Source organism: Podarcis pityusensis, assembly GCF_964106645.2.
Source record: "Podarcis pityusensis genome assembly, chromosome: 11".
In the NCBI taxonomy this organism is placed as follows: domain Eukaryota; kingdom Metazoa; phylum Chordata; class Lepidosauria; order Squamata; family Lacertidae; genus Podarcis; species Podarcis pityusensis.
Window position 1 is genome coordinate 17,884,942 of NC_138036.1, and position 22,056 is coordinate 17,906,997.

Genomic DNA, 22,056 nt, shown 5'->3' on the forward strand with positions numbered 1-22,056 from the left:
GTGTGCAAAAGCAATTCAAAAGGGAATTCAAGTCTAGTCCTTATAGTTGCCAGAGCTGGGGCTTAACTCCTGCGGTGGAGAAACAAACTCTCTCTGTATTTTATTTTTCCCATTTTTTATGTTCCCATTCAAGCTATGTCCATGGGTCGTCTATAGCTGGACATAGGCTTCTAATAGATTTTGAGAGCCAGTGTGGTGTGATGGTTAGAGTGTTGCAATAGGAGCTGGGGGAGCAGGGTTTGAATGCTCACTGGGTGACCTTGGGCCAGTCACTATCTCTTAGCCTAACCTATCTCACAGGGTTGTTGTGAGGATGAAACGGGGAGCAGGAGAACCTAGGAGATCCTAGGAAGATAAAGGTGACGTAATACTACTACTACTAATAATGCCAAGGCAGGTTTGTATAGATGCAGGCAGTTCGCTGTGTGTTAAACCACAGAGTCTAGGGCTTGCCGATTAGAAGGTCGGCAGTTCGAATCCCCACGACGGGGTGAGCTCCCGTTGCTCGGTCCCTGCTCCTGCCAACCTAGCAGTTCGAAAGCACGTCAAAGTGCAAGTAGATAAATAGGTACCGCTCCAGCGGGAAGGTAAACGGTGTTTCTGTGTGCTGCTCTGGTTCGCCAAAAGTGGCATAGACCCGCTGGCCACATGACCCGGAAGCTCCCTCGGCCACTAAAGCCAGATGAACGCCGCAATTCCAGAGTTGGTCACGACTGGACCTAATGGTCAGGGGTCCCTTTACCTTTACCTTTATTGTTGGACTTGTGTTTCTCCTTGTCTATAAAGCTCCCTGTGTGGCTTTGTGCCAGTCACTCTCTGCAGCTGTCATTCAACTTTTCACCACCTCAAGAGTTTTAGGGAAATTATTTGGTTATTACGTTTTAATTCCTCCCTTTTAAAACCCCTTTGAGGCATTATTTATCACAAGGAAACAAATTGCTTACTGTATTCATATTTCTTTTGCTAGGATGTTTATCTGTGGATCTGCGTCTTCTTTAACTCGGCTCTCTACTATGCTGTGGGAAAGAACAGTGTAAATTACTACCGCATATTTTTTTTAAAAAAAGAGAAACACCTTAACTGCACATTTCACAAGATGATGTGTGCTGAAATATTTAAATGCTCCTCAGAAGTATCTTTGAGGCATTCTCATCTGTCAGTCTTCTGACAGTTTCTGTGCTGTTACCTCCAGCCATCTTCCTGTGAGATGGCAAGATGATAGAGATGTTGATTATAAAAGCCCGTATGTTGACAATATGGATTACCTGCCACACAGATGGAACTGTTAACAGTGTAGCAGCAGCTAATAAGCTTAGACCCTGCTGCTTAACACCTCCAGCTCTTACTACAGCTTCCCTCAAATGCAGAAGGAACAAAACAGCACTTAAGATAATTGAGGTTAAACAACAGCAAGAGAGAAAGAGAAAGAGAGAGAGAGAGAGAGAGATGGTACTTGCGATGTAAACAGTCTGGCAGTGTGTGGAGATTTGAGCAACCTGTCCAAGAAAAAAAACTAATGAAAAGTGGGAGACACCACCAGTCTGCTTGGCAAGTGATCACTTCTGGAAAGTCAATGCAATTAGTTCCTGTTGCTGCCATTTTGTAAAGCCTCTGGCCTGCAGCTCAGCCACTTAATCCGGTGCTTAGACTTAACGCGTTGCCTGGGAAAAGATGCATTTACGTGGCAGATCTGGCGCAGATCTCTGTGTGCGTAAGTGATCGAAAACAAGTAGCTAAATTAACCCATCCTTCGGGTACCTTGAATGACAAATCAGTGCGTGTGTTGTTTTCTACTTTTAGGTGAATGCAGCAGTGGAATTTGCGATGAGGCTTCCTGCATAAATGGTGGCACTTGTACAGCGAGCAAGGCGGACAGGTACATCTGCCTGTGCCCGCTTGGATTTAAAGGGCGCCACTGCGAAGAAGGTGAGAGGAGGACTTGCTGTTGATCTCTGCAGTTAGATGCCAGCATTTGGTGTGTTTTATGGCAGTGGTGCCTTAAGCGATGCCTCCAGATGTTGTTGGACTACAAATCCCATCACCCACCTCCGTTGACCCTTTATGTTTTGGCTGATCAGAGAGTTCAACAATGTCTGGAGGTCTTTTCACTGGCTACCCCTGTTACTACAGGCTGTGTCTGCACCCAGTTTAATCAGGAACCGTTTGACTGACTTGCACAACTAATATCCCATAGTTGGTTGGCTACACACTGGTTTAACTTTCCCTGTTCAGGGAAGTTTTTAATCTGTGATATTTTACTGTATTTTTGGTTTCTATGGAAGCCGCCCAGAGTGGCTGGGGAAACCCAGCCAGATGGGCGGGGTACAAATAATAAATTATTATTATTATTATTATTATTATTATTATTATTATTATGCTGCTTTGTACCTCACCACTGTGGTTTGCTTGCAATTTAGAATCTCTTCCATTATTTCTGCTTTCTGAAGTCTTGCTTTCTTTCCTCTTCCTGCCTTCTCCTTCATTACTCAAGTGTGGAATGCTACACACACAAACTTCCCTACATTGATGGCATCCCTGTCCAAAACAACGTCATACGCGAGTGATCATACTGACCTGGTAGTTTTTTATTGTTTCCAGGCCTAAGCAAGTGATTTCTCTGCTACATTTTCACATCATTCGGTTCTGTATCAATTGGGGGAATGTTCATAAATGCCCGTTTATATCCCTTTGCCTCCCGGTTACGATTGAAGTGGAGCTTGCTTCACTTGTGGTTAAGAAATAAAATATACGGAAACCATATTGACCATAAATGGAGTACCTGATGTCAGTGTGGACAAACCCCGGTTTCCTACATAATGGGTATCAAAGTGCTATAAGTGACATGGCCTTCTCTAGCCTGCTGCCTTTGAGATATTTTGGACTACAACTCCCATCATCCCCGACATGCTGTCTGATACTGATTGGAATTGTAAACATTTAGAGGACCCTAGGTTGTGGAAAGCTAGACTACACAGATGTGTGCTATTAAAAATTATTATTAGTTGTGTAATAAACCATCTCATTTGTAGGTTTCTCAAACAGCTTTGGGCTGTTTTGTAAGTTATTTATCACTATTTGTGATAGTGTTTCAACTTTATATGTGGTATGGTTTCTAGTATTGCTTTCTACAATGAAGTTTGAAGTTGAAGCAGACTTTGTTTTCTTGAGGGATTTTAAGTAATGTGTTCGCTTGCCCTGGTCTTTCAGCTTTCATTCTCATCATACCTCAGTTCAACGAGACTTTGAAATCCTTTGCCACCATCCCTTGGCCTTTGGAACCCCAGAACTACCTTTCCTTCATGGAGTTTGAGGTCACCTTTCGTCCCGATTCGGCCGATGGTGCCCTTTTGTACAGCTTTGACACAGGCAGCAAAGACTTCCTGTCCATTAGCATGGCAGACGGCTATGTGGAGTTCAGGTTTGACTGTGGTTCAGGAACTGCTGTAATCAGGTAAATGCAATTTACTAATTATTTCTAGAATTAATTAGCCATATTTTTTTTTTGCTGTGAAAAGTATCTGTAATTCTATACTAATAAATAAAAATATGATGGGTGGAATCCAAAGTAGCGCATGCCCCCGAAATTTTTTCTTTGGCTTACCACAACCCTTTGTAGCAAATTTGGGGAGGAGAGGGACACAGGGCCCATTGCACAAATGGAAAAACCTGTGCTGATGGGATGGGCTAGATGAATACCTCCCCTGGAATGCAAGTTGTCCACCAATGTCATAAACTGTGGTTATTTTCATGGAAAGAAGCTTCTCCTGGTCTCATGTGCTCCTTCCTCTTCCAGCACAGCAATGATAAGTACCGTATTTTTCGCTATATAAGATGCACTTTCCTCCTCCTAAAAAGTAAGGGGAAATGTGTGTGCGTCTTATGGAGCAAATGCAGGCGGGAGGCTCTGCTCAGCGCTCCCTTTAAAGAGTTGCATGGAGCGTGTGTGCGGCTCTTGGGGGGCTTTTCCCGAGGAGGGAGAAGGGATGCCTTGGGGGAGCCTTAGCTGTGCACAACCTCTTGCGGGCAGGGGATGAAGGCTCCCCTTGCCCGGAAGAGGCTGTGCGCGGCCAAGCAGTAAGCCAGGAGATCAGGAGATCAGGTAGAACCTTGTGCACCTGAGTAATTGGGGCATGGGGATTGCCTTGTTTCCTTCATGAGAAACCAGGTCATCATAAACCATGGATATTCATGGCACCCCCAAAGCATCCAGTTTATTGTGAAGTGGCCTGCCCCTATTCCCTGCTGCTTCCTTTGTGCTAGCAAATATGAAATTATTAAGCGTTCATAACCTGAATTTTCAGCACACACAAACATCCACTAGTGCACTTCACAGAGGACCAGTGGCCCATATGACTCTTCAACTCATAGAACTTCCTACAGAACATTCTGTCTAGTCATTATTTAACCACTAGGTAATACTATGGAAGACCCACATTTTCTTATTTTTCTCTTCCGTCCTTGTTTCTTTTCGTTTTGTATCGCAACTGCTAGTCTTTATTTCGAACTGTAAACTGCCTTGTCAGCAAGGCGGTATATAAATAAAAAAATGCAAATTGCCATAGTGTCATGGTGTGCACAAGCTTTCAACATATTTCACACCACCTGAACCTTTTAACTTGGATATGTCAAGGACTGAACACGGGATCTTTTGCATACAAAACATGGTGTGTGGTCCTTACCCCCATCTTAGCTATGGCCTTGGATAATTGTAACACTAATTGCTGAAAGCAGGACTCCTTCCGTGACAGAGATCTGTGCTGGAAAGAGGACATAATGTGCATATTGCTCATTATTAAGTAGTCAGCCCCATCTGGCTTTTTAATTACATATCGATCTGAGGTGATTATTACCCTATTATGTATCGATTTATCTTAGGTAATTAAAGCCTAATTGTTATTAAACGTAGACCGTGAGTGGAAAGGCTGGATGACATTGGCAGATGATGATTATTACTTTTTTCCCCAAGAAAAAGAGATGGCGGGAGGATTATTTAGTAAAATGTTTTTCTAGCATTTCCGAGTAGATATTTACTTGAAGAAATGTTAAGAGCTCATCAGTGACAAGGTGTAAAATGTGACATGCATTTGAAATCCAAATTTGTGCGCTGTTAAAATTGACATGACATTTCAGCTTCTTCCGTAAGTCTTTACTGAAAGTAACATGTCTGGCGGGAATTTAATTTGCATCTATCCATTATATATCAGCTGTTTTTCTGTTTTCTCAGATTAGTGACAATTTGTAAAGATTACTGCGGTGCTTTTCAAATTTTTCCTTTGGGATGCATGGAAACGCAGTTGCGAATTACAATTCTTTCTCATGGTCTCTCTTCATAATTAGGCATATGGTTACAATGGTGCACCCTCAGAGAACGCCTGATGTATGAAAAACATTGCTTGAAATTTAACCGTAACAGGTTATGTAAAACATACAGCACGATTCATACACTCCTGCAGATCTCCATGGAAGGTTCTTGGGTCTTTCAACTCATTCTGCTTCCAGCTTACTTGTTGCCAGTCCTCAACTGGTTCTTCCATGACTCACATATTTTGTTTCCATCTACCCTGCTCTTGGGGCCAACTCACCCATGAGGCAAGGTGAGGTGACTGCCTTGGGCAGCAGGATCCACAGGGGCATCAAATCCTGATATACCATATTTTTCGCTCTATAAGATGCACCAGACCATATGATGCACCTAGTTTTTGGAGGAGGAAAACAAGAAAAAAATTATTCTTAATCCCAGAAGCCAGGACAGCAAGCGGGATCGCAGCGATCCCGCTTGCTGTCCTGGCTTCTGGGATAGCCGCGCACAGCCTCTCCTGTGCAAGCGGGATCACTGAACTCCTGCTTGCTGTCCTGGCTTCTTGCTTAGCCACGTGCAGCCTCTCCCCGGCAGCAGATGAATGCTCCCCCAAGAGCCGCGCTCCCTTTAAAGAGCGTGTGGAGCATGTGTGCGGCTCTTGGGGGCTTTTCCCCGAGGAGGGAGAAGGGCAGCCCCTCTCTCTCCTTGGGGAAAAGCCCCCAAGAGCCACACACATGCTCCACGCGGTTCTTTAAAGGGAGCGCTGAGCAGAGCCTCCCACCTGCATTCGCTCCATAAGACGCACACACATTTCCCCTTACTTTTTAGGAGGGGAAAAGTGCATCTTATAGAGCGAAAAATATGGTAGATAATTGTGTCTCCTCTTGTTCTTGATGTAGATCTTCACACACCCCTTCTTCCTTGTTGGGGGGAGTACCGTTTTGTGGTTAGACTTGGGTGCCAACATTTATTGGATCATCCCTGCCTACTCCTTTCTATGGCTTTTATAAAAAGAGGTTTTTTATTATTATTATTATTAACATTTCTATCCTTCCCTTCCCCCCCAAGGACCCTAGAAGGGCCAGCAGCAAAACAAAACAAAAAAACTTTTAAAAACCATTAGGAACATCTAAATACACTTGAAAATATTAAGAGCATCTAAATGATTACACATAATTACATACTTGTGGTTTATTCTATACTGATTTGGTGAGTGAGTTGTACAGTAGCTTAGATCTCCTTAGAAGTCATGGCTTTGGTGTAAAATGCTAGCCATCACATCTGCTGCTCACTCCAGACACAGTACAGTTGGCATGCTAAACACCTGAGCACCTGAATTTTGGAGAACGACAGTGTCTGCAAAGCAAGGTACCTTCATAGCCCTCTAGACTGTAGAGATGCACCGACCTGGGATGGGAACTTATTCTAAAGCTGGCTTGGCAAACTGGGAGCCCATGAGCCACATTTGGTGCATGAAGCATTTTCAGCCGGGTCCCAATTGCAACACCAAATTTTAATTGTGGTGTGGTAAAGAGTTTACCTGCAATTTCGCGGAAAATTTATTTAAGAAGTTAAAAGCAAAATGTATACTCCACATGTTAGCATTGACTTCTCTCTTGGTGGTGATGGAAGGAGCTCCATAACTGAAATGTGGCTCATGGGCTAACTATTATTGAGCCTGAGCATCTGTGAAGTAGCAAAATACATTTCTGGCACCTAAATCAGGTAAAGTCCTTGTAATCCTACTTTTGCTAAGTACCACCAGGAGAGAAAGTACAGGCAACTCTCAGCTTACATGGGGGCACACTCTGGATATAGCATGTAAAGCCAAAATTGTGTATACTCAAAACATATTGGGTTCAATAGTGGGTGGGGTTGCCAAAGTCTTTCCACCTGGATGCCCACCTCCTTTCCTGCTCTATGGGTGTCAGGCATCCATGGGGTCAAGGTAGGCTGGTGGTTGCAGCACCATGGATAGCTCCACAGCTTGGAGGTGAACTGAAACCTTATGGGTCTCTCCCTCCAGTCCACCTTTCCTAAACTCCACCCCTTGGCCTGAGGAATGGGTTCTTAAAGGGCTGACTCACTGGCCTGAATATGCGTTCTTCATCTTTCTGTGGGCTTCTTTCTGGTGCACTCCTTGTGCCATTGGGTAGGCATAATAAGTTAGGAAGCACTTGGTTCCTTTGCTGGCTCAGAGTCAGGAGACACCATCTGTGAGGGTCGTCTCAGGCTCTGGACCACCAGCCTCAGATTGTATGGGCTTGGCCAGTTCCTCCTCCTCCAATTCCAAGCTTTCCGTGGAAGAGTGTAACTGTTTGATTCAAATCTAGGACCCACGTACCTACGGGACCGCCTCTCCTGGTATGCCCCGCGGAGGACCTTAAGGTCCACAAATGACAACATTTTGGAGGTCCCAAGTCACAAGGTAGCTAGATTGGTCTCAACTAGGGCCAGGGCCTTTTCAGTACTGGCCCCGACTTGGTGGAACGCTCTGTCACAAGATACTAGGGCCCTGCAGGACTTGACATCTTTCCGCAGGGCCTGCAAGACCGAGCTGTTCCGCCTGGCCTTTGGTTTGGACTCAGTCTGACCCTTATGTTTCCCTCCCCTTATGGTTTTGATCTATGGGCTGCATTTTAAATTGCATTTTAACCTGCATTTTAAATTGGTTTCCCCCCCCTATTATGTTTTTACTGTAATTTTACTGGTGTTAGCCACCCTGAGCCCGGCTCTGGCCAGGGAGGGCAGGGTATAAATAAAATTTATTATTATTATTACTATTATTATTATTATTATTATTATTATTATTATTATATGTAAGAAGATACTAACATCTTTGGGCCTCTGGCCTTTTTGTTCCATTTCCTTTTTAAATAGGAGTGAAGAACCCATCAGTTTGAACCAGTGGCATGAGCTCAAAGTGTCTCGCACCGCAAAAAATGGCATATTGCAGGTTGATCAGCAAAGACCAGTTGAAGGAATGGCAGAGGTAACAAAAAACCTTTATTTATATATTTATATGTACATGGAATGGCTCGGTTTTAAATATTGGGTTTATTCGGGTTTCAGATGTTTGGTTTACTTATTTTCTGGTTCACTGTCCAAAAATAAAATAAGTGGTTGAACAGAAATTCAGCTATGTTGTAACAAAACAAAGCCAGTGGCACTGTCTTTGTAGATATAAAATACTTGGGAGGTATATAAAATGTTTGGGAACATAACCTAAAGCAATCTGACCCCCTGATTAATTCTGATGCATTTTTTCCCCCTGATAGGGAGCTTTCACACAGATTAAGTGCAACCCTGACATATTCATTGGTGGAGTACCAAGTTATGACAGTGTAAAGAAGAACTCTGGCGTCCTGAAACCTTTCTCTGGGAGTATTCAAAAGGCATGTGTGTGTTTGTCTGTATTTATATAATCTGTCCTTCCTGCAAAGAATTCAGACCTGTCCTTCAGAGAAGGGGTAGAGCATTCGTCAGTTGTCTCCCATCCACAGGTACTCAGCTAGCCCAAGACTGGATTACCTTCAGAGATGGACCGATAAGAGGTGCCTTCAGATCTTTTTGTGCTATCTGCACACTCTGTGTGCATTCTGGCTGTTGCTCAAGCTGCCTCGGAACATTTACTTTTGGCGCTTGAAATTCTAGCACCCTAACAGAGCAACCCAAAGCCCTTTGAGGCTGAGCTGAGCTTGAATGGAGCTGAAATGTCCCACCACTTACCTCTTCTGGTTGAACTACTGGCAGTCAATGGCAGGAGGGAAGCCCACTAGCAGCACTCCCACTGACTGGGACCAGCAGAAAGCCCTGAAACAGGGTGTTCGGAGGGAGGGGCTGACCTGAGCAGCTACTGGATCCCATGTGTCAGCACTGAACCTGATTCAGATATAAGCTAGCACGGGGATAAGGCCCAGTCTTTCCGCCCCTGCCTTCCACTGTGACTTCCATGAGCAGCCAAGGTCTAGGTGAGGCAGTGGCTAAGCCTCTCTGGAAAGCCCCATTGTGGAGTGGAGGATTGGACTGCACCTGAAAGTATCTTCTCGATACATTCTTTCAGGATTCAGAAAAACAAGTGAACTAATGATGGTGGCAGGTTTTATCAGGTTTTAGGTTTCTTTCGCTTTTTCCAAAGTGCATGGAGATAATCCGTATGAAGTGGCTGCAATATTCTGTTTGATTGCAAGTGCCTCTTGAAATGGGGAGTTAAGCACTTGCTTTATATGAAATTCTGAGCTGCCCGTAGGAGCTAAGCTACTTGGAGCACTCCCTTGGGCTTGTAAATTGCCAAATGCTTGATCATCTGGAAGCTTTAGAAAATAGTGAGAGGTTCTGTGGTTGTTGTTTTTCCTTTCAGGCCATCAGATATTGTGATCCCTATACAGCTGAGTGGCATAGCTGCTTTAGGAGGACAAGTATCCTGCATAAGAGCAGCCTCTTTTGCATACACCCAATAATAGGTCCATTCCTTTTCTTTCTTTCTTTCTTTCTTTCTTTCTTTCTTTCTTTCTTTCTTTCCTTCCTTCCTTCCTTCCTTCCTTCCTTCCTTCCTTCCTTCCCTCCCTCCCTCCTTCTTTCGCAGATTTTAATCCCCCCCTCAACACTCACATTTACAGTTCACAGAATTTTCCCTAAAGTGCACATTTTGTAGTCTTCCCCTCAAGTATTCATTTTTGTATGCCTTTCCCTAAAATAACGTTTTGTGTGAATGTTTTAAACTAGAATTTGCATTGCTAAATGTGGAGAAGTGTGTCATCTGATTGAAAGCTGTGTTCCAATCCAGGTATAAGTCAGGGAGTGGAGAATTGGGTCAGTTCGCTTTAAAACATAGACTGAACAAATTTCTCCTTCCTCCTTAATATAAAGCTAACTCAGGAGGAATTCTCCTATTTTAAGGTGAAATTGGTTTCCGCCAAGAATCTTCTTTTATATCTCAGATTTGGCTCAGAGCAGAGCCATAAAATGTGCTCTAAAGTTCAGGCACAGTGTTAATAAATCTGACTCAACTTTTTTTAAAAAAAATAGAGGTTAAATAGTTTTGAGCTACATGGCTCAAAAGAACTCATCCTACTTCCCTTTGAGGATAAACAACGGAATACTCTGGAAGGTTGTTCTCAGGAAACATACTGTTGAAAATAAACAGATGTTAAAGTGATCTCTTCGTATAAAATTTACCTCATCCAATTTTGGTCCTTTTTAAAAATAAGAAAACACTTTTAGCTTATGATACTGAGTAATAAACTAAAGTATTGAAAAAAACTCTTCAACTTCTAACCTTGTCTCTTACACAAAGATTGTTCTGAATGACCGGACAATAGATGTGAGGCAGGATTTCGCATCTGGAGTCAACCTGGAGAATACTGTCCATTCCTGTGTGAATTCCCCCTGTGCCAATGGGGGCACCTGCGTGCCCAAAAAAGATGGCTATGAATGTGATTGCCCATTGGGTTTTGATGGGCAGCACTGCCAGAAAGGTAAAGCTTTTATTTTGTGTTGGAACTGCAAAATCTCTTTGATTGTAGAGAGTAATCTTGCTCACATAATGAACTTGCGGCAGCAAAGCCGACAGGGGAATGTCAGTACAAGGTGATTGTTTCTTGGTTATTTGTGATTATTTTTTGGTTATTTGTGATTATTTCTTGGTTATTATTGCTGTAATTATGTCTTGGTTATTTGCTCTCATAAATGTGCTCTTCTGTAGCAGAGAGAGGAGGCACAGTTGGCACTAATAACAATGGAAAGACACAGTTTGCTTCTTTCTTTATTATCTTACATCCTACCTTTCCTAAGCAGCTCAATTGGTGTATATGGTTCTTCCCCCTCACAACATCCTGTGAGGTAGGTTAAGGTAAGAGGCAGCACTTGGCCTAAGTTCACTCATTGAGTTTCATGGCTGAGTCAAAAGTTGAACCTTGTTCTCCCAGGTCCTTAGGCTGATGCTTTAACTGCACACAATTCATTCTTGAACTCTTTAAACTGGTTTCCATCACCACATTCTGTAGTAATGCGTTTAAAAATTCTGTTATCCTGTTTGTGATCAGGTATCTTCTTTTATCACTCATTTGCCCACAGTTAGATGAATGGGGTTGAACCACAATTTCTAATATTAAGAGAGAGGAAGAAACATTTTCACTACGCCATTATTTTATAAAGCTCTATGATTTGCCATGCCCCTTCCTGGTGGTGTGCCAGGACTGACCTGAGAAGCCTTCTTTCATACATAATAATAATAATCATCATTATTATTTATACCCCGCCCATCTGGCTGGGTTTCCCCAGCCACTCTGGGCGGTTTCCAACAGGATATTAAAAACACAATAAAAGATCAAACATTAAAAACTTCACTAAACAGGGCTGCGTTCAGATGTCTTCTAAATGTAATATAGTTGTTTATTTTTTTGACATCTGATGGGAGGGCATTCCACAGGGCGGGCACCACTACTGAGAAGGCCCTCTGCCTGATTCCCTGTAACTTCGCTTCTCGCAGTGAGGGAACCACCAGAAGGCCCTCGGCGCTGGACCTCAGTGTCCTGGCTGAACAATGGGGGTGGAGACGCTCCTTCAGGTATAGTGGGCCAAGGCCATTTAGGGCTTTAAAGGTCAGCACCAACACTTTGAATTGTGCTTGTAAACATACTGGGAACCAAAGTAGGTCTCGGCGGCTGCTCCCAGTCACCAGTCTAGCTGCCGCATTCTGGATTACTTGTAGTTTCCGGGTCACCTTCAAAGGTAGCCCCACATAGAGCGCATTGCAGTAGTCCAAGCGGGAGATAACCAGAGCATGCACTACTCTTGCAAGAAAGTCTGTGGGCAGGTAGGGTCTCAGCCTTTTAAAAGGTTTCTATCCTCTGTCCTCTCAGATCATGTTGGACTCCAACTCCCATCAGCCCCAGCCAGGATAGCCAACAGTCAGGGATGATGCGAGATGTAGTCCAGCAACATTTGGTGGACATGAGCTACATTTCCATTATACTATGCTAAGTCCCTGACTTGCTCTTTTCTTCAGTGATAGTGGTAACAGGGGGTTGTGTTGAGGTTTGAGTACAAGTGAAGTGATCATACAACCACTTGAACACATGTGTAACTTAATAACAAACTAACTGATTCAGCACCCCAGTTTGCATTGTGTGAACTGGCCTTTCGGGGAGGAAATTGCTGTTAACAAAGATTAAATACAAATCCTGAACACAAGATTCCAGTGTAGAAGGAATTGTTTGTTTGTTTGTTTGCTGCTGCTGTTGGGTTTTTTGTTTTCGTTTGCTGCATCCACAGAACTTGCATTTTGCCGTTGGGGTTACAGTGCCATCCACACCCCAAAATTTTTTTGTTTCTTTTCTGGGACTTGCGAAACTCTGGTTTTGATGGGCACAACTTAACAAGAACAAAAAGACGCATGTGATTTCTGCACTTCAGGGGGTTGGACTAGATGACCCTTGCAAAATAGCCCTTTGGCACTTGATAATTACAAATCGCCATGATTAAATGGTTACAGCTCCCTATATACACTAGTGAAGTGCCTGCACTCTTTCATAGCAGTTTGGAGTCTAAAAAGCTTCCATTGCCAGAATTAAAAATCTCTGTTGCTTCACACAAGAGACGGAAGGTCCATCTTGTCTTATTCAGTGGGACTTAGCTCATGCCCTTGAGCAAGGGGATTTATAGGCCTTGTAACTTTATCCTCATTTGTGTTAACCGCCGGTGCTGCAATGCAGCCTCTAATCCTCATCTACACTTTGGCTCCCTTGTAATTTGACAGCAAGAACAAATCCTCCCTCAGTCACACACCAGAGACCACCAAAGAATTCTTCACAAAAGTAAAGGGTCTCCTTTTTGTTGTTGTTCCTCTGTACTCAGAGGAGCTAAGAACTGAGATACTTCAATCCAGTGGGTTTCTTAAACCGGCAGAAATTCTTAAATCGCATGCAGATTTATTCCACTAGGTGGTAGCATCCTTCTTCCATATCTGCCTGGCTCCGCTGAACAGGAGTGGAAGAATATGTTGCTCTCCAAGTGGTGTCTGAGTTTAGGGGAACCCGCAAGCGTGAGTTTACTGTGGACTCTGTTCTCATGCATGCAGGTTTTTCACAATGTTCATGTGACATTGTTCTCATCCAAGTAGGCTGGACTATGGCACTTTGGCCACAGGCCTCACAGTCCAGTGCCAAACCTGAATGACTACCCAGAGATCTCCAGGTGATGAGGTCAGTGGCTAACAGGTCTCATGCTGGCACCTGGGCTGGCTTCTCCTTCCGCTGATGCTGCCCCATACAGCATCTTTTAACTGCAACAAAATGGTGCTTATTCTTCAGTAATGTGTTTAGCATCAGAGCAGAAGAAACCAAGGTCCACTATTTTCCTGCAGGTAGGTCTGCCGTGGTAAAAAAAATAAATAAAAATCATTCCAGTAGCATGCACACGAAAGCTCATACCAATAACAAACTTAGTTGGTCTCTAAGGTGCTACTGGAAGGAATTTTTTTTAATTTTCCTGCAGTCACAAGAAGCACTTAATTGAATGCTGATTTTTAAAATTTGAGCCGGACCCACCCCCTTCCATCAACTTACTCCGATAGCTAATGGCAGGTTCAATAATTACAAAAGCAAAAAATGATGAGATTTTGCATAGTTAAAGCTGGGTGCTCCTTTTCAAAGATGGGGAGAGGGGTTATTTTGCTGCTGAAAAGTAAAATCTGAATGTTCCTTCCGTTTTATGCTGCTGCACTACAGAATGTGGAAATTACTGCTTGAACAGTAAGTAACAACTGTCAGACATGTTCTGTAACTGTGAGTGTATGATCTGTGTGCGTTCCTACCTCCATCAAGCTAATGGTGTGATTTAGGCTGCTTTTTGCAAATGTCTGTAGATAACGGCATAAACTGTAGTCATTTCCTGGATTGCACTGCAATGCTACAGCACTATTACGATGAAGCTCCTAAAGTAGTCTCCTTCCTTGCAGACTGTGACTAGTGAGAATTGCCTCCAGGTCAATATGAGTATATGTGACACCAAGTGGTTTTATAAACATTGATGGAAGTGGTGATTTTGTGGGGTTACTTGCATGGCTGATTTAAAACAAAAACTACAACAAGGTTTTGAGAGAGAAGAAGAGAGAGAGAGCTAGTTCTACAATCAACCAGAAATCCATTGGCTTGCATTGCAAACATGGGAAATCATTTAATTTGCAAAGGGTGGAAGAAAGCTTGAAACTATGTGTCTCCTGTTCCCCAAATTTAATTCCTGCCATTTTCTTCCCAAAGAATTCAAATCATGTGGGGGCAGGAAGCAGAAGGAAGAGTCCCTAATTTGTGTTTCAGAGCCTAGTTGCAGCATTTAAAGTGGATAGAATTGGTCTTTGGCAGAATGGGGAGCTCACTAATTTCTAAAAACGTCCTGCCATAATTAATTTTAAAGTCCTCTTTGTTTTAGAGGGAGAGTTTTAAAAGAATGTATCAATTTCTCCATTGAAATCAATGGAATGTTCCTGTTGATTCAGGACCAAGCCTCACTGCATTCAATGCAACTCTGTAGTCCAGCAAGTATGTTTATGAGAGCAGCCCTCAGAATGCATTATGTTTGGCCGGACTGTGCTCAGAGAGAACGAAAGTTTCCTATTCCTTTCTGCTGAATAGCTCTCTTGTATCCATACCACGATAAGTTGATTGAGAAATAGTATCTGAGCTGTGTTTTGCCCCTTGGTCCTGAACCAAGCTTCAGATAATTTCCTGCCTTCATTGCCTTGTCCATATCATCTGTGACAGTGATGGGCAAGCTGTATCTCTCTACAACTCCCTTCATCCTTGACCACTGGTCATATTACCTGAAGCTGATGGCTGATGGAGATGAATGCCACTAGTTCTGCAACAGAGGCATCTTCGTGCTGCATTGGGCTGAAATGGATTATGGATTATGGGCTGAAATGGATTATATCTAGGGAGGGTGGCATCCTCCATCCTTAGCTCACATTCTTGCTAGTAAATACCATTAAATTCAGTAGTATGTGGTTCCAAGAATGATGATGTTCATAATTACATAACTTCAGCAGGATTGAATCGAGCAGGTGCAAGGTAGACAAACCTAAGGGTTTGTCTCCATGTTATGCTCACTGACCCTGCTCATATGTAGTGCTAAGGCAAAGCATGGAAGTTGGAGCATGTGGATGCTCACAGTAAAAATTAGCGCCTGAGTCACTCCTCCTTCAGTCAACCTGCTGCCATTCTAAGCCATGGTTTGGATTAGCATTACATCCGAACTCAGGCTTGTGTTTTGGAGAGAAACAAACCATGAACCCAGGTTTGTACATAATGCTAATCCAAATCTCGTCTTAGCTGCAGGTATCACAGCAGTTGGTTGACTGTGGGAGGTGTCAGGCAGCTGCATTTTTTACTATGAGTGCCTTTGCCTTTACATTTTCATTTAGCTATGATTTGGTCTTCGGTTACTTGCAATCTGGATTGCTGTGTAGAAGCCCCTGAGTCCAGTCCCCACACAGTCTGAAATAGATGGCTCAGGTTATAGGGTTTGTCTTTGAGGCACACCTAATTTTCACTGGATTGCTCCCAAGGCGTTCCTTTGCAGGAACTAGCAGGGTGTTGCTGGGAAATCCTGGTGAGGAATCAAATCAATGTATAAGAGAAAACCACTTGGGTGCTTCCCCATGCCTGCCCATGCCAGACCATAGTCTAACAGAGTTTGGCATGTTTAAAGCCTTTCATTTCAGTGGGTTTATATGTGCCGAATGTATTGCTGGACGGTTTGAGGGGAAGGGGAGCATAGGATGCCTTTAGCACACCTAGTGCAAGGCACACCTAGGAAGGTCAGAAAGTGCTTGGCCCAGAGTGTTGCTCTAGATGTAGAAAATGGCTGGCTCCATACAGCCCAGGCCTTCCTTTGAAGCCTGCAAAGAGTGATGCACAGCACTGCTTTTGTCGTGGGTTGCATTGCATTGTGAGCGGCAGGGTGCAAGATTTGGGTTCCTGCTTCAGCCACACTGGACATTTTCCCTAATTTCATTTGCAGATGAAACAGCCATTTGCCTACCAGGTATTTTTCATATTTTGTTACCGTGCCTTTTCTCCCCTGCTTTTCCTCCTTAGCTATTCAGGGAGCGACAGTATTCTCTGTAAAGAGAAAACCAGGAGCAGCTGCGGCAACAGGCAAAAGCCAAAATCAGTGACCACTGAGGGCCAAAACCATACATAATGAAGGATTTCAATTATGGGTCTCCTGTATATTTTGGGGATATTTTTTTTTTAAATACAAGTGTAGGGGTGGGTTCCAAATTGGGCCTCATCTGCACTATAAATTTGATGCAGTATCATCCCGCTGTAAACATTCATGACCTCCCTCAAAGAATCCTGAGACATGTAGATTGTAAGGGCTGCTGAGAGCAGTTAGGAGACCTCCTGTTCCTCTCACAGAACTACAAGTCCAAGAATGGGTTAACAGCCAATCCCTTTTCTCAGGGAACTCTCAGAATTCTAGCTCCATAAGGGAAATCAGGGCCTCCTAACAATGGTGAGAAGGATTGAACCTGTGTCCAGGATGTGTGCTTTGCTGCTGAGCTACACAGGCACCGCTTCTGGGTCTGTCTTCTGCTCCCACCACTCAGGGGGACTATCAGCAGCTCTGTGGGCACCAGGGAGGGGGTTTGGAGAGGTTTAGATTGGGGAAATAGCATGGGGGGGGTAAAGGTAAAGGGAAGGGACGCAGGTGGCGCTGTGGGTTAAACCACAGAGCCTAGGACTTGCCGATCAGAAGGTTGGCGGTTCGAATCCCCATGACGGGGTAAGCTCCCATTGCTCAGTCCCTGCTCCTGCCAAGCTAGCAGTTCGAAGGCACGTCAAAGTGCAAGTAGATAAATAGGTACCGCTCCGGCGGGAAGGTAAACGGTGTTTCCGTGTGCTGCTCTGGTTCTCCAGAAGTGGCTTAGTCATGCTGGCCACATGACCCGGAAGCTGTACGCCGGCTCCCTCAGCCAATAAAGTGAGATGAGTGCTGCAACCCCAGAGTCGGCCACGACTGGACCTTTAAAAGGTAAAAGGACTCCTGACCGTTAAGTCCAGTCGCGGACGACTCTGGGGTTGCGGCACTCATCTCGCTTTACTGGCCGAGGGAGCCGGCGTTTGTCCACAGACAGCTTCCGGGTCATGTGGCCAGCATGACTAAACCGCTTCTGGCGAACCTATTTATCTACTTGCACTTGGACGTGCTTTCCCAGGGATTTGAACTGTTGACCTTCTGATCGCAAGCCCTAGGCTCAGTGGTTTAGACCACAGTGCCACCCACTGCACACAGCATGGTGGTAGGGGAGGCTTAATATCCACGCACCCTGCTGTTGCTCAAGCAGATTTGGATCAGCCCTCCCACAAAAATGAGGGGAAGCTGTCTTTGAAATATTGAACGGGTCTCATTTTTGGTTCTCCTCCTCTTTACTCGTAACTGAGCCTTGCTCAAAGGGCACTATAAGAAATGTATAGGAAATGCTTGCCATGAATTGTGTTAGCTGTCTTGTTGAGAAGCCCGAGGTAAAAAACCAGTGACTCATTCTCAGTATATTGCTAATGACAGTCAGCCTTGATAGATTGAGGTGGACAAACCCCAATGAACCATGATAAATACCGGTCTCACGTCAGAGGAAGATTGCATTGTCGTTGCACTTTCTTCTTTAATGCTGTTGAAGGGAATATTTTTACATGCAAATCCTGCCATCTCAACATTGGGTTTTCCTTCATTTCCCAGCTGTTATGGAAGCCATTGAAATACCACAGTTCATCGGCCGCAGCTACCTCACCTATGATAGCCCAGATATTCTTAAAAGGTAAATAAAGTTAAAAGGTGGGGTAGCACTTATTTATAGAGATACGATCTGAGGAACCCTTTGTGTGGGTATCTGGTTGTAGAAAGAAAGCAGTGTCGCTTTGTGTCATGCAGACAAATGGCAGATGCTAAAATGGGACCTTTGGCTAAAGGGCAGATTACAAATGGTCATAATGAAGAAAAATGAAATAATACATGAATAAAATAAGGCTGCTTACAAGGATGTGGAGGATACAGAACATGCCTTATGGGATCAGACCAAGGTCCATCTAGTACAGCTTTCCTCAACCTGGTTGCCCTCCAGACACTGTTGGACTACAACTCCCATCAGCCCCTGGCAGCATGGCCAATGACTCTGTAATTTTACCCCCCCAACCTGATTTGGGAAGATAGCAGAAGTAAGAACACTGCTGCTACCTACAACTACATGCTTGTATATTTAGCAAGGGTGCTGGTTATCTCTGCTGTAGTTCTGTACTTTGGTCAGCCAGTAGTTAATATGGTCCCTTCATGTTAGTTGTTTTCCTTTATATTAGTGTTTAAGAGGATCTTATCTGAGGGGGGCTTACCTAATTGTTCTGTGCCACTTAAAATGTGAATTTCTATTGCATTTTTGTGATATTTTTAAACATTGCAAACCACTTAGAGACATCTTCGAAGTTTGAAGCAGTATATAAATTACCCAAACAAACCTCATAAATAAATAGATGGTGACAAGAGCTGTACTCAGTCAGATGGGTGAGGTACAAATAATAAATTTAGTATTATTCAAAATCCAAATATTTGGCACTTTTCAAAACAACTGGTACTTCATTGTCCTGGAAGCTAAGCTGATAAATGTGGATTTATAGGGAGAGTAGATTCAGCTAGAATTGTAGCAAAAATATACATTTATGAGTTAGAGTTGGTATGTTCAACTATGTGTGGGAGGAGGGAGATTATTGATCACAGAGCTTCAGAGGTGCATTATTTTCACTGCACCATCCAGATGTTGTTTTGTACAATGTGCCTCTCCCCTAAACAGAGTAGCGGGATCAAGAACAAATGTCTTCATGAGGTTTAAGACTACCCTGATGGATGGCCTCTTGCTGTGGAGGGGAGACAGCCCCATGAGACCAAACAGTGACTTCATCTCTCTAGGTCTTCAAGATGGTGCCTTGGTCTTCAGGTAAGCTGCCTGCATCTTCTTTCCCACCCCTACCCCTTGCTTCAGCAGGGGACTTCTGACTAGGAACGGGATATAAATTTGGTCCAGTTTGCAGACCTCTCTGAATTTTGCGGTGCCGTTCTCCAACCAACAATGTTCACTAAAAAGCCTACAGTGCAGGAAAGCGTGTATAAAAATGAATGCATCAGTGAAAATTACGTAGAAAAATGGATTGTATTCAAAGAAATTGCTCATGAAAATATGTACAGTTGGCAAAACTGCCTACGAAAATGTGCTTCTTGGGACTAAAACGTTACAGGAATGTGGGGAACTGAATTTGAGATTAGAACGATGAGAAACAGAGAACTAAAATAGACGGATCCTCCCATCTCTACTTCTGACTCAAGCACACTTGCAGCTCTGCTACTTATCAGACGGCTCCATTTACTTCAGTAGAGAGGAAGAGCTCCATGTGCATAAATTCCTTTGCATATATTGAAGCAAATGACAACAAGTGTCTTGTGAGGACACTTTGCTTAAAGAAGGCTTATCTTCACCAGATCAGAGAGCACCCATCATTTGAATAAACCTGGGCATTTAAGATTTGGTTGCTCACTTACTGCAGTGAGAGAAACCAAGGACGCGATTGAAACGCAAGGTTAGGAAAGTGAGCAGACCTGTTTCTCCCTGGGTACAATCTTAGGGGAAGATAATTTGTGAACAGGAGCACAAGAACAAGAATGATTACTTTTAATAGGACAAGAATTTACAATTTGGTTTAGCCCCATGGGAAAGCGGAGGCGAGATCTACCTTGCTCTTTGGGTTTTGTCTTTAATCCACTCACTGTATCCGTAATGTAGTGGAGCATTTTCCGACTTGTTATTCTCAAAAGCAAATGTTCCGTCTGCCAGAAATGAAATGTAAACCCAGGGAATGATAGACAAAAAAACTAGCTGTTTGTCGTCTGGGGATTACGCCCCTGTACTTCAGTGCCTCGGGAAGTTTTCAAATGTACTTCTTCCTCCCCCCCACCCCCGGTCAAATTATGAGTTTGTCAAAGAGCCTGCTGTTTCTTTTTGTTACTTTCCTTTCTTCAGATTAAGTAACCACAGAGCATTTTGAGAAAGCAGTTGTCACTCCCGGTATGATTGTACATGGATATGATGCAGCAAAGTGCTGTTTTCACAGTGCAGTAGAACACACAATAGGAGACACCTCAGGCAACATACAAAGACATATTATGAGCAGTTGGTATTCCGAACGAGAGTAATGATATTCAGATAGCTACCCAACAAATGGGATGTGGGTGGCGCTATGGGTTAAACCACAGAGCCTAGGACTTGCCAATCAGAAGGTTGGCGGTTCGAATCCCCACGACGGGGTGAGCTCCCGTTGCTCGGTCCCTGCTCCTGCCAACCTAGCAGTTCGAAAGCACGTCAAATGCAAGTAGATAAATAGGTACTGCTCCAGCGGGAAGGTAAACGGCGTTTCCGTGCGCTGCTCTGGTTCGCCAGAAGCGGCTTAGTCATGCTGGCCACATGACCCGGAAGCTGTACGCCGGCTCCCTCAGCCAATAAAGTGAGATGAGTGCTGCAACCCCAGAGTCGGTCACGACTGGACCTAATGGTCAAGGGTCCCTTTACCTTTACCCAACAAAAGCTTCTTCATAACAAACCATCCGCAACACCTTTTTGAAATCTGCCTGATGTTCGCTTCCATTTGGGCAATCACAATTTGCCCTTCTCACTTTTATCGAGAACTCTTTTGCCCAAAACATTCACACAGTATTCCTTTCTTAAATCCCCACGGCTAGCTTCGAGCACAAACCTTGTGCCCTTAACTTTATTACCCCTCAGCGTCCTTGTCTGCCCCCTCTCCCCACCCCCCATTATATATGGATGGGCTGCAGCTCAGTTCTGGAGCAGGTATTTTATGCAGAAAGTCCTGGGTTTAATCCCCAACATCTCCAGTTAGAGCAAGGAGAGTCACTTTACAACTCTTAAGAATGGGTTAACAGTCAATCCCTTTTACAACTCCCAATGGCCCTAGCCAGGAGTCAAGGATGATGGGAGCTGTAGTACAACAACATCTGGAAGCCGCCATGTTGGCTACCCCAAACTTTTTGTCCAGCTACACTTGACTAATAAAAACGACTCAGGTGAATCATGATTGTGAACTCTCCAGAACATGATGAACTTCTCTCATTTGGTTTCAGCTATAATCTGGGCAGTGGCATTGCTACCATAACAGTGAATGGCTCCTTCAACGATGGCAGGTGGCATAGAGTAAAGGCAGTTCGGTAAGTTGTTTGTTGTTATTGTCAACGTCCTATGTGGTGCTTTGAGGAACATTGGCAAGAAGTCAGGTTCCTTTCCTAAGGGATGGGTAATCTAAATGTTAGTTGCGTAAATACAAAGAAGGGATGAGAGGGACAAGGAAGACACAAGGTGAAAACTACTAAATACAACTCTTAACACTTGGTAGAGCACGAGACTCTTAATCTCAGGGTTGTGGGTTAGAGTTTCACCATCTGAAATGAGCCACAGGAGAACATGTCACCATCTTTGTCACTGCCACATGCAGGCTCCTTGAGGGGACTGTGCAACTCGTTGTCTCAAGACCTTTTTGCTGCAGGAGGCATTTGGGAGTGAGACAAATCAATTCGGGTTCCTTGCGAAACTGATGCTGTGATTGTTTTTGTTTTGTTCCTCTATGCTGCCTCTGAAGACTCTCTTAATGTTTTTTGTTTATTGCTCATTTTTATTACAGTTGGAAATGATCAATTTTATT

At 43.8% G+C, this 22,056-nt stretch overlaps 1 protein-coding gene across 2 annotated transcripts in view; it reads left to right on the forward strand.

The window, feature by feature from the left end:
- The window catches only part of EGFLAM (EGF like, fibronectin type III and laminin G domains), a 104,583-nt gene that overhangs the window by 75,467 nt on the left and 7,060 nt on the right, over positions 1-22,056 (forward strand). For both annotated transcript variants that reach the window (XM_080972398.1, XM_080972399.1), the window contains 8 exons: positions 1,801-1,926; positions 3,208-3,451; positions 8,180-8,291; positions 8,578-8,694; positions 10,596-10,776; positions 18,041-18,119; positions 19,143-19,286; positions 21,482-21,565. In XM_080972398.1, coding sequence (XP_080828524.1) covers positions 1,801-1,926; positions 3,208-3,451; positions 8,180-8,291; positions 8,578-8,694; positions 10,596-10,776; positions 18,041-18,119; positions 19,143-19,286; positions 21,482-21,565 — 1,087 coding nt within the window. The remainder of the gene's footprint in view (positions 1-1,800; positions 1,927-3,207; positions 3,452-8,179; positions 8,292-8,577; positions 8,695-10,595; positions 10,777-18,040; positions 18,120-19,142; positions 19,287-21,481; positions 21,566-22,056) is intronic.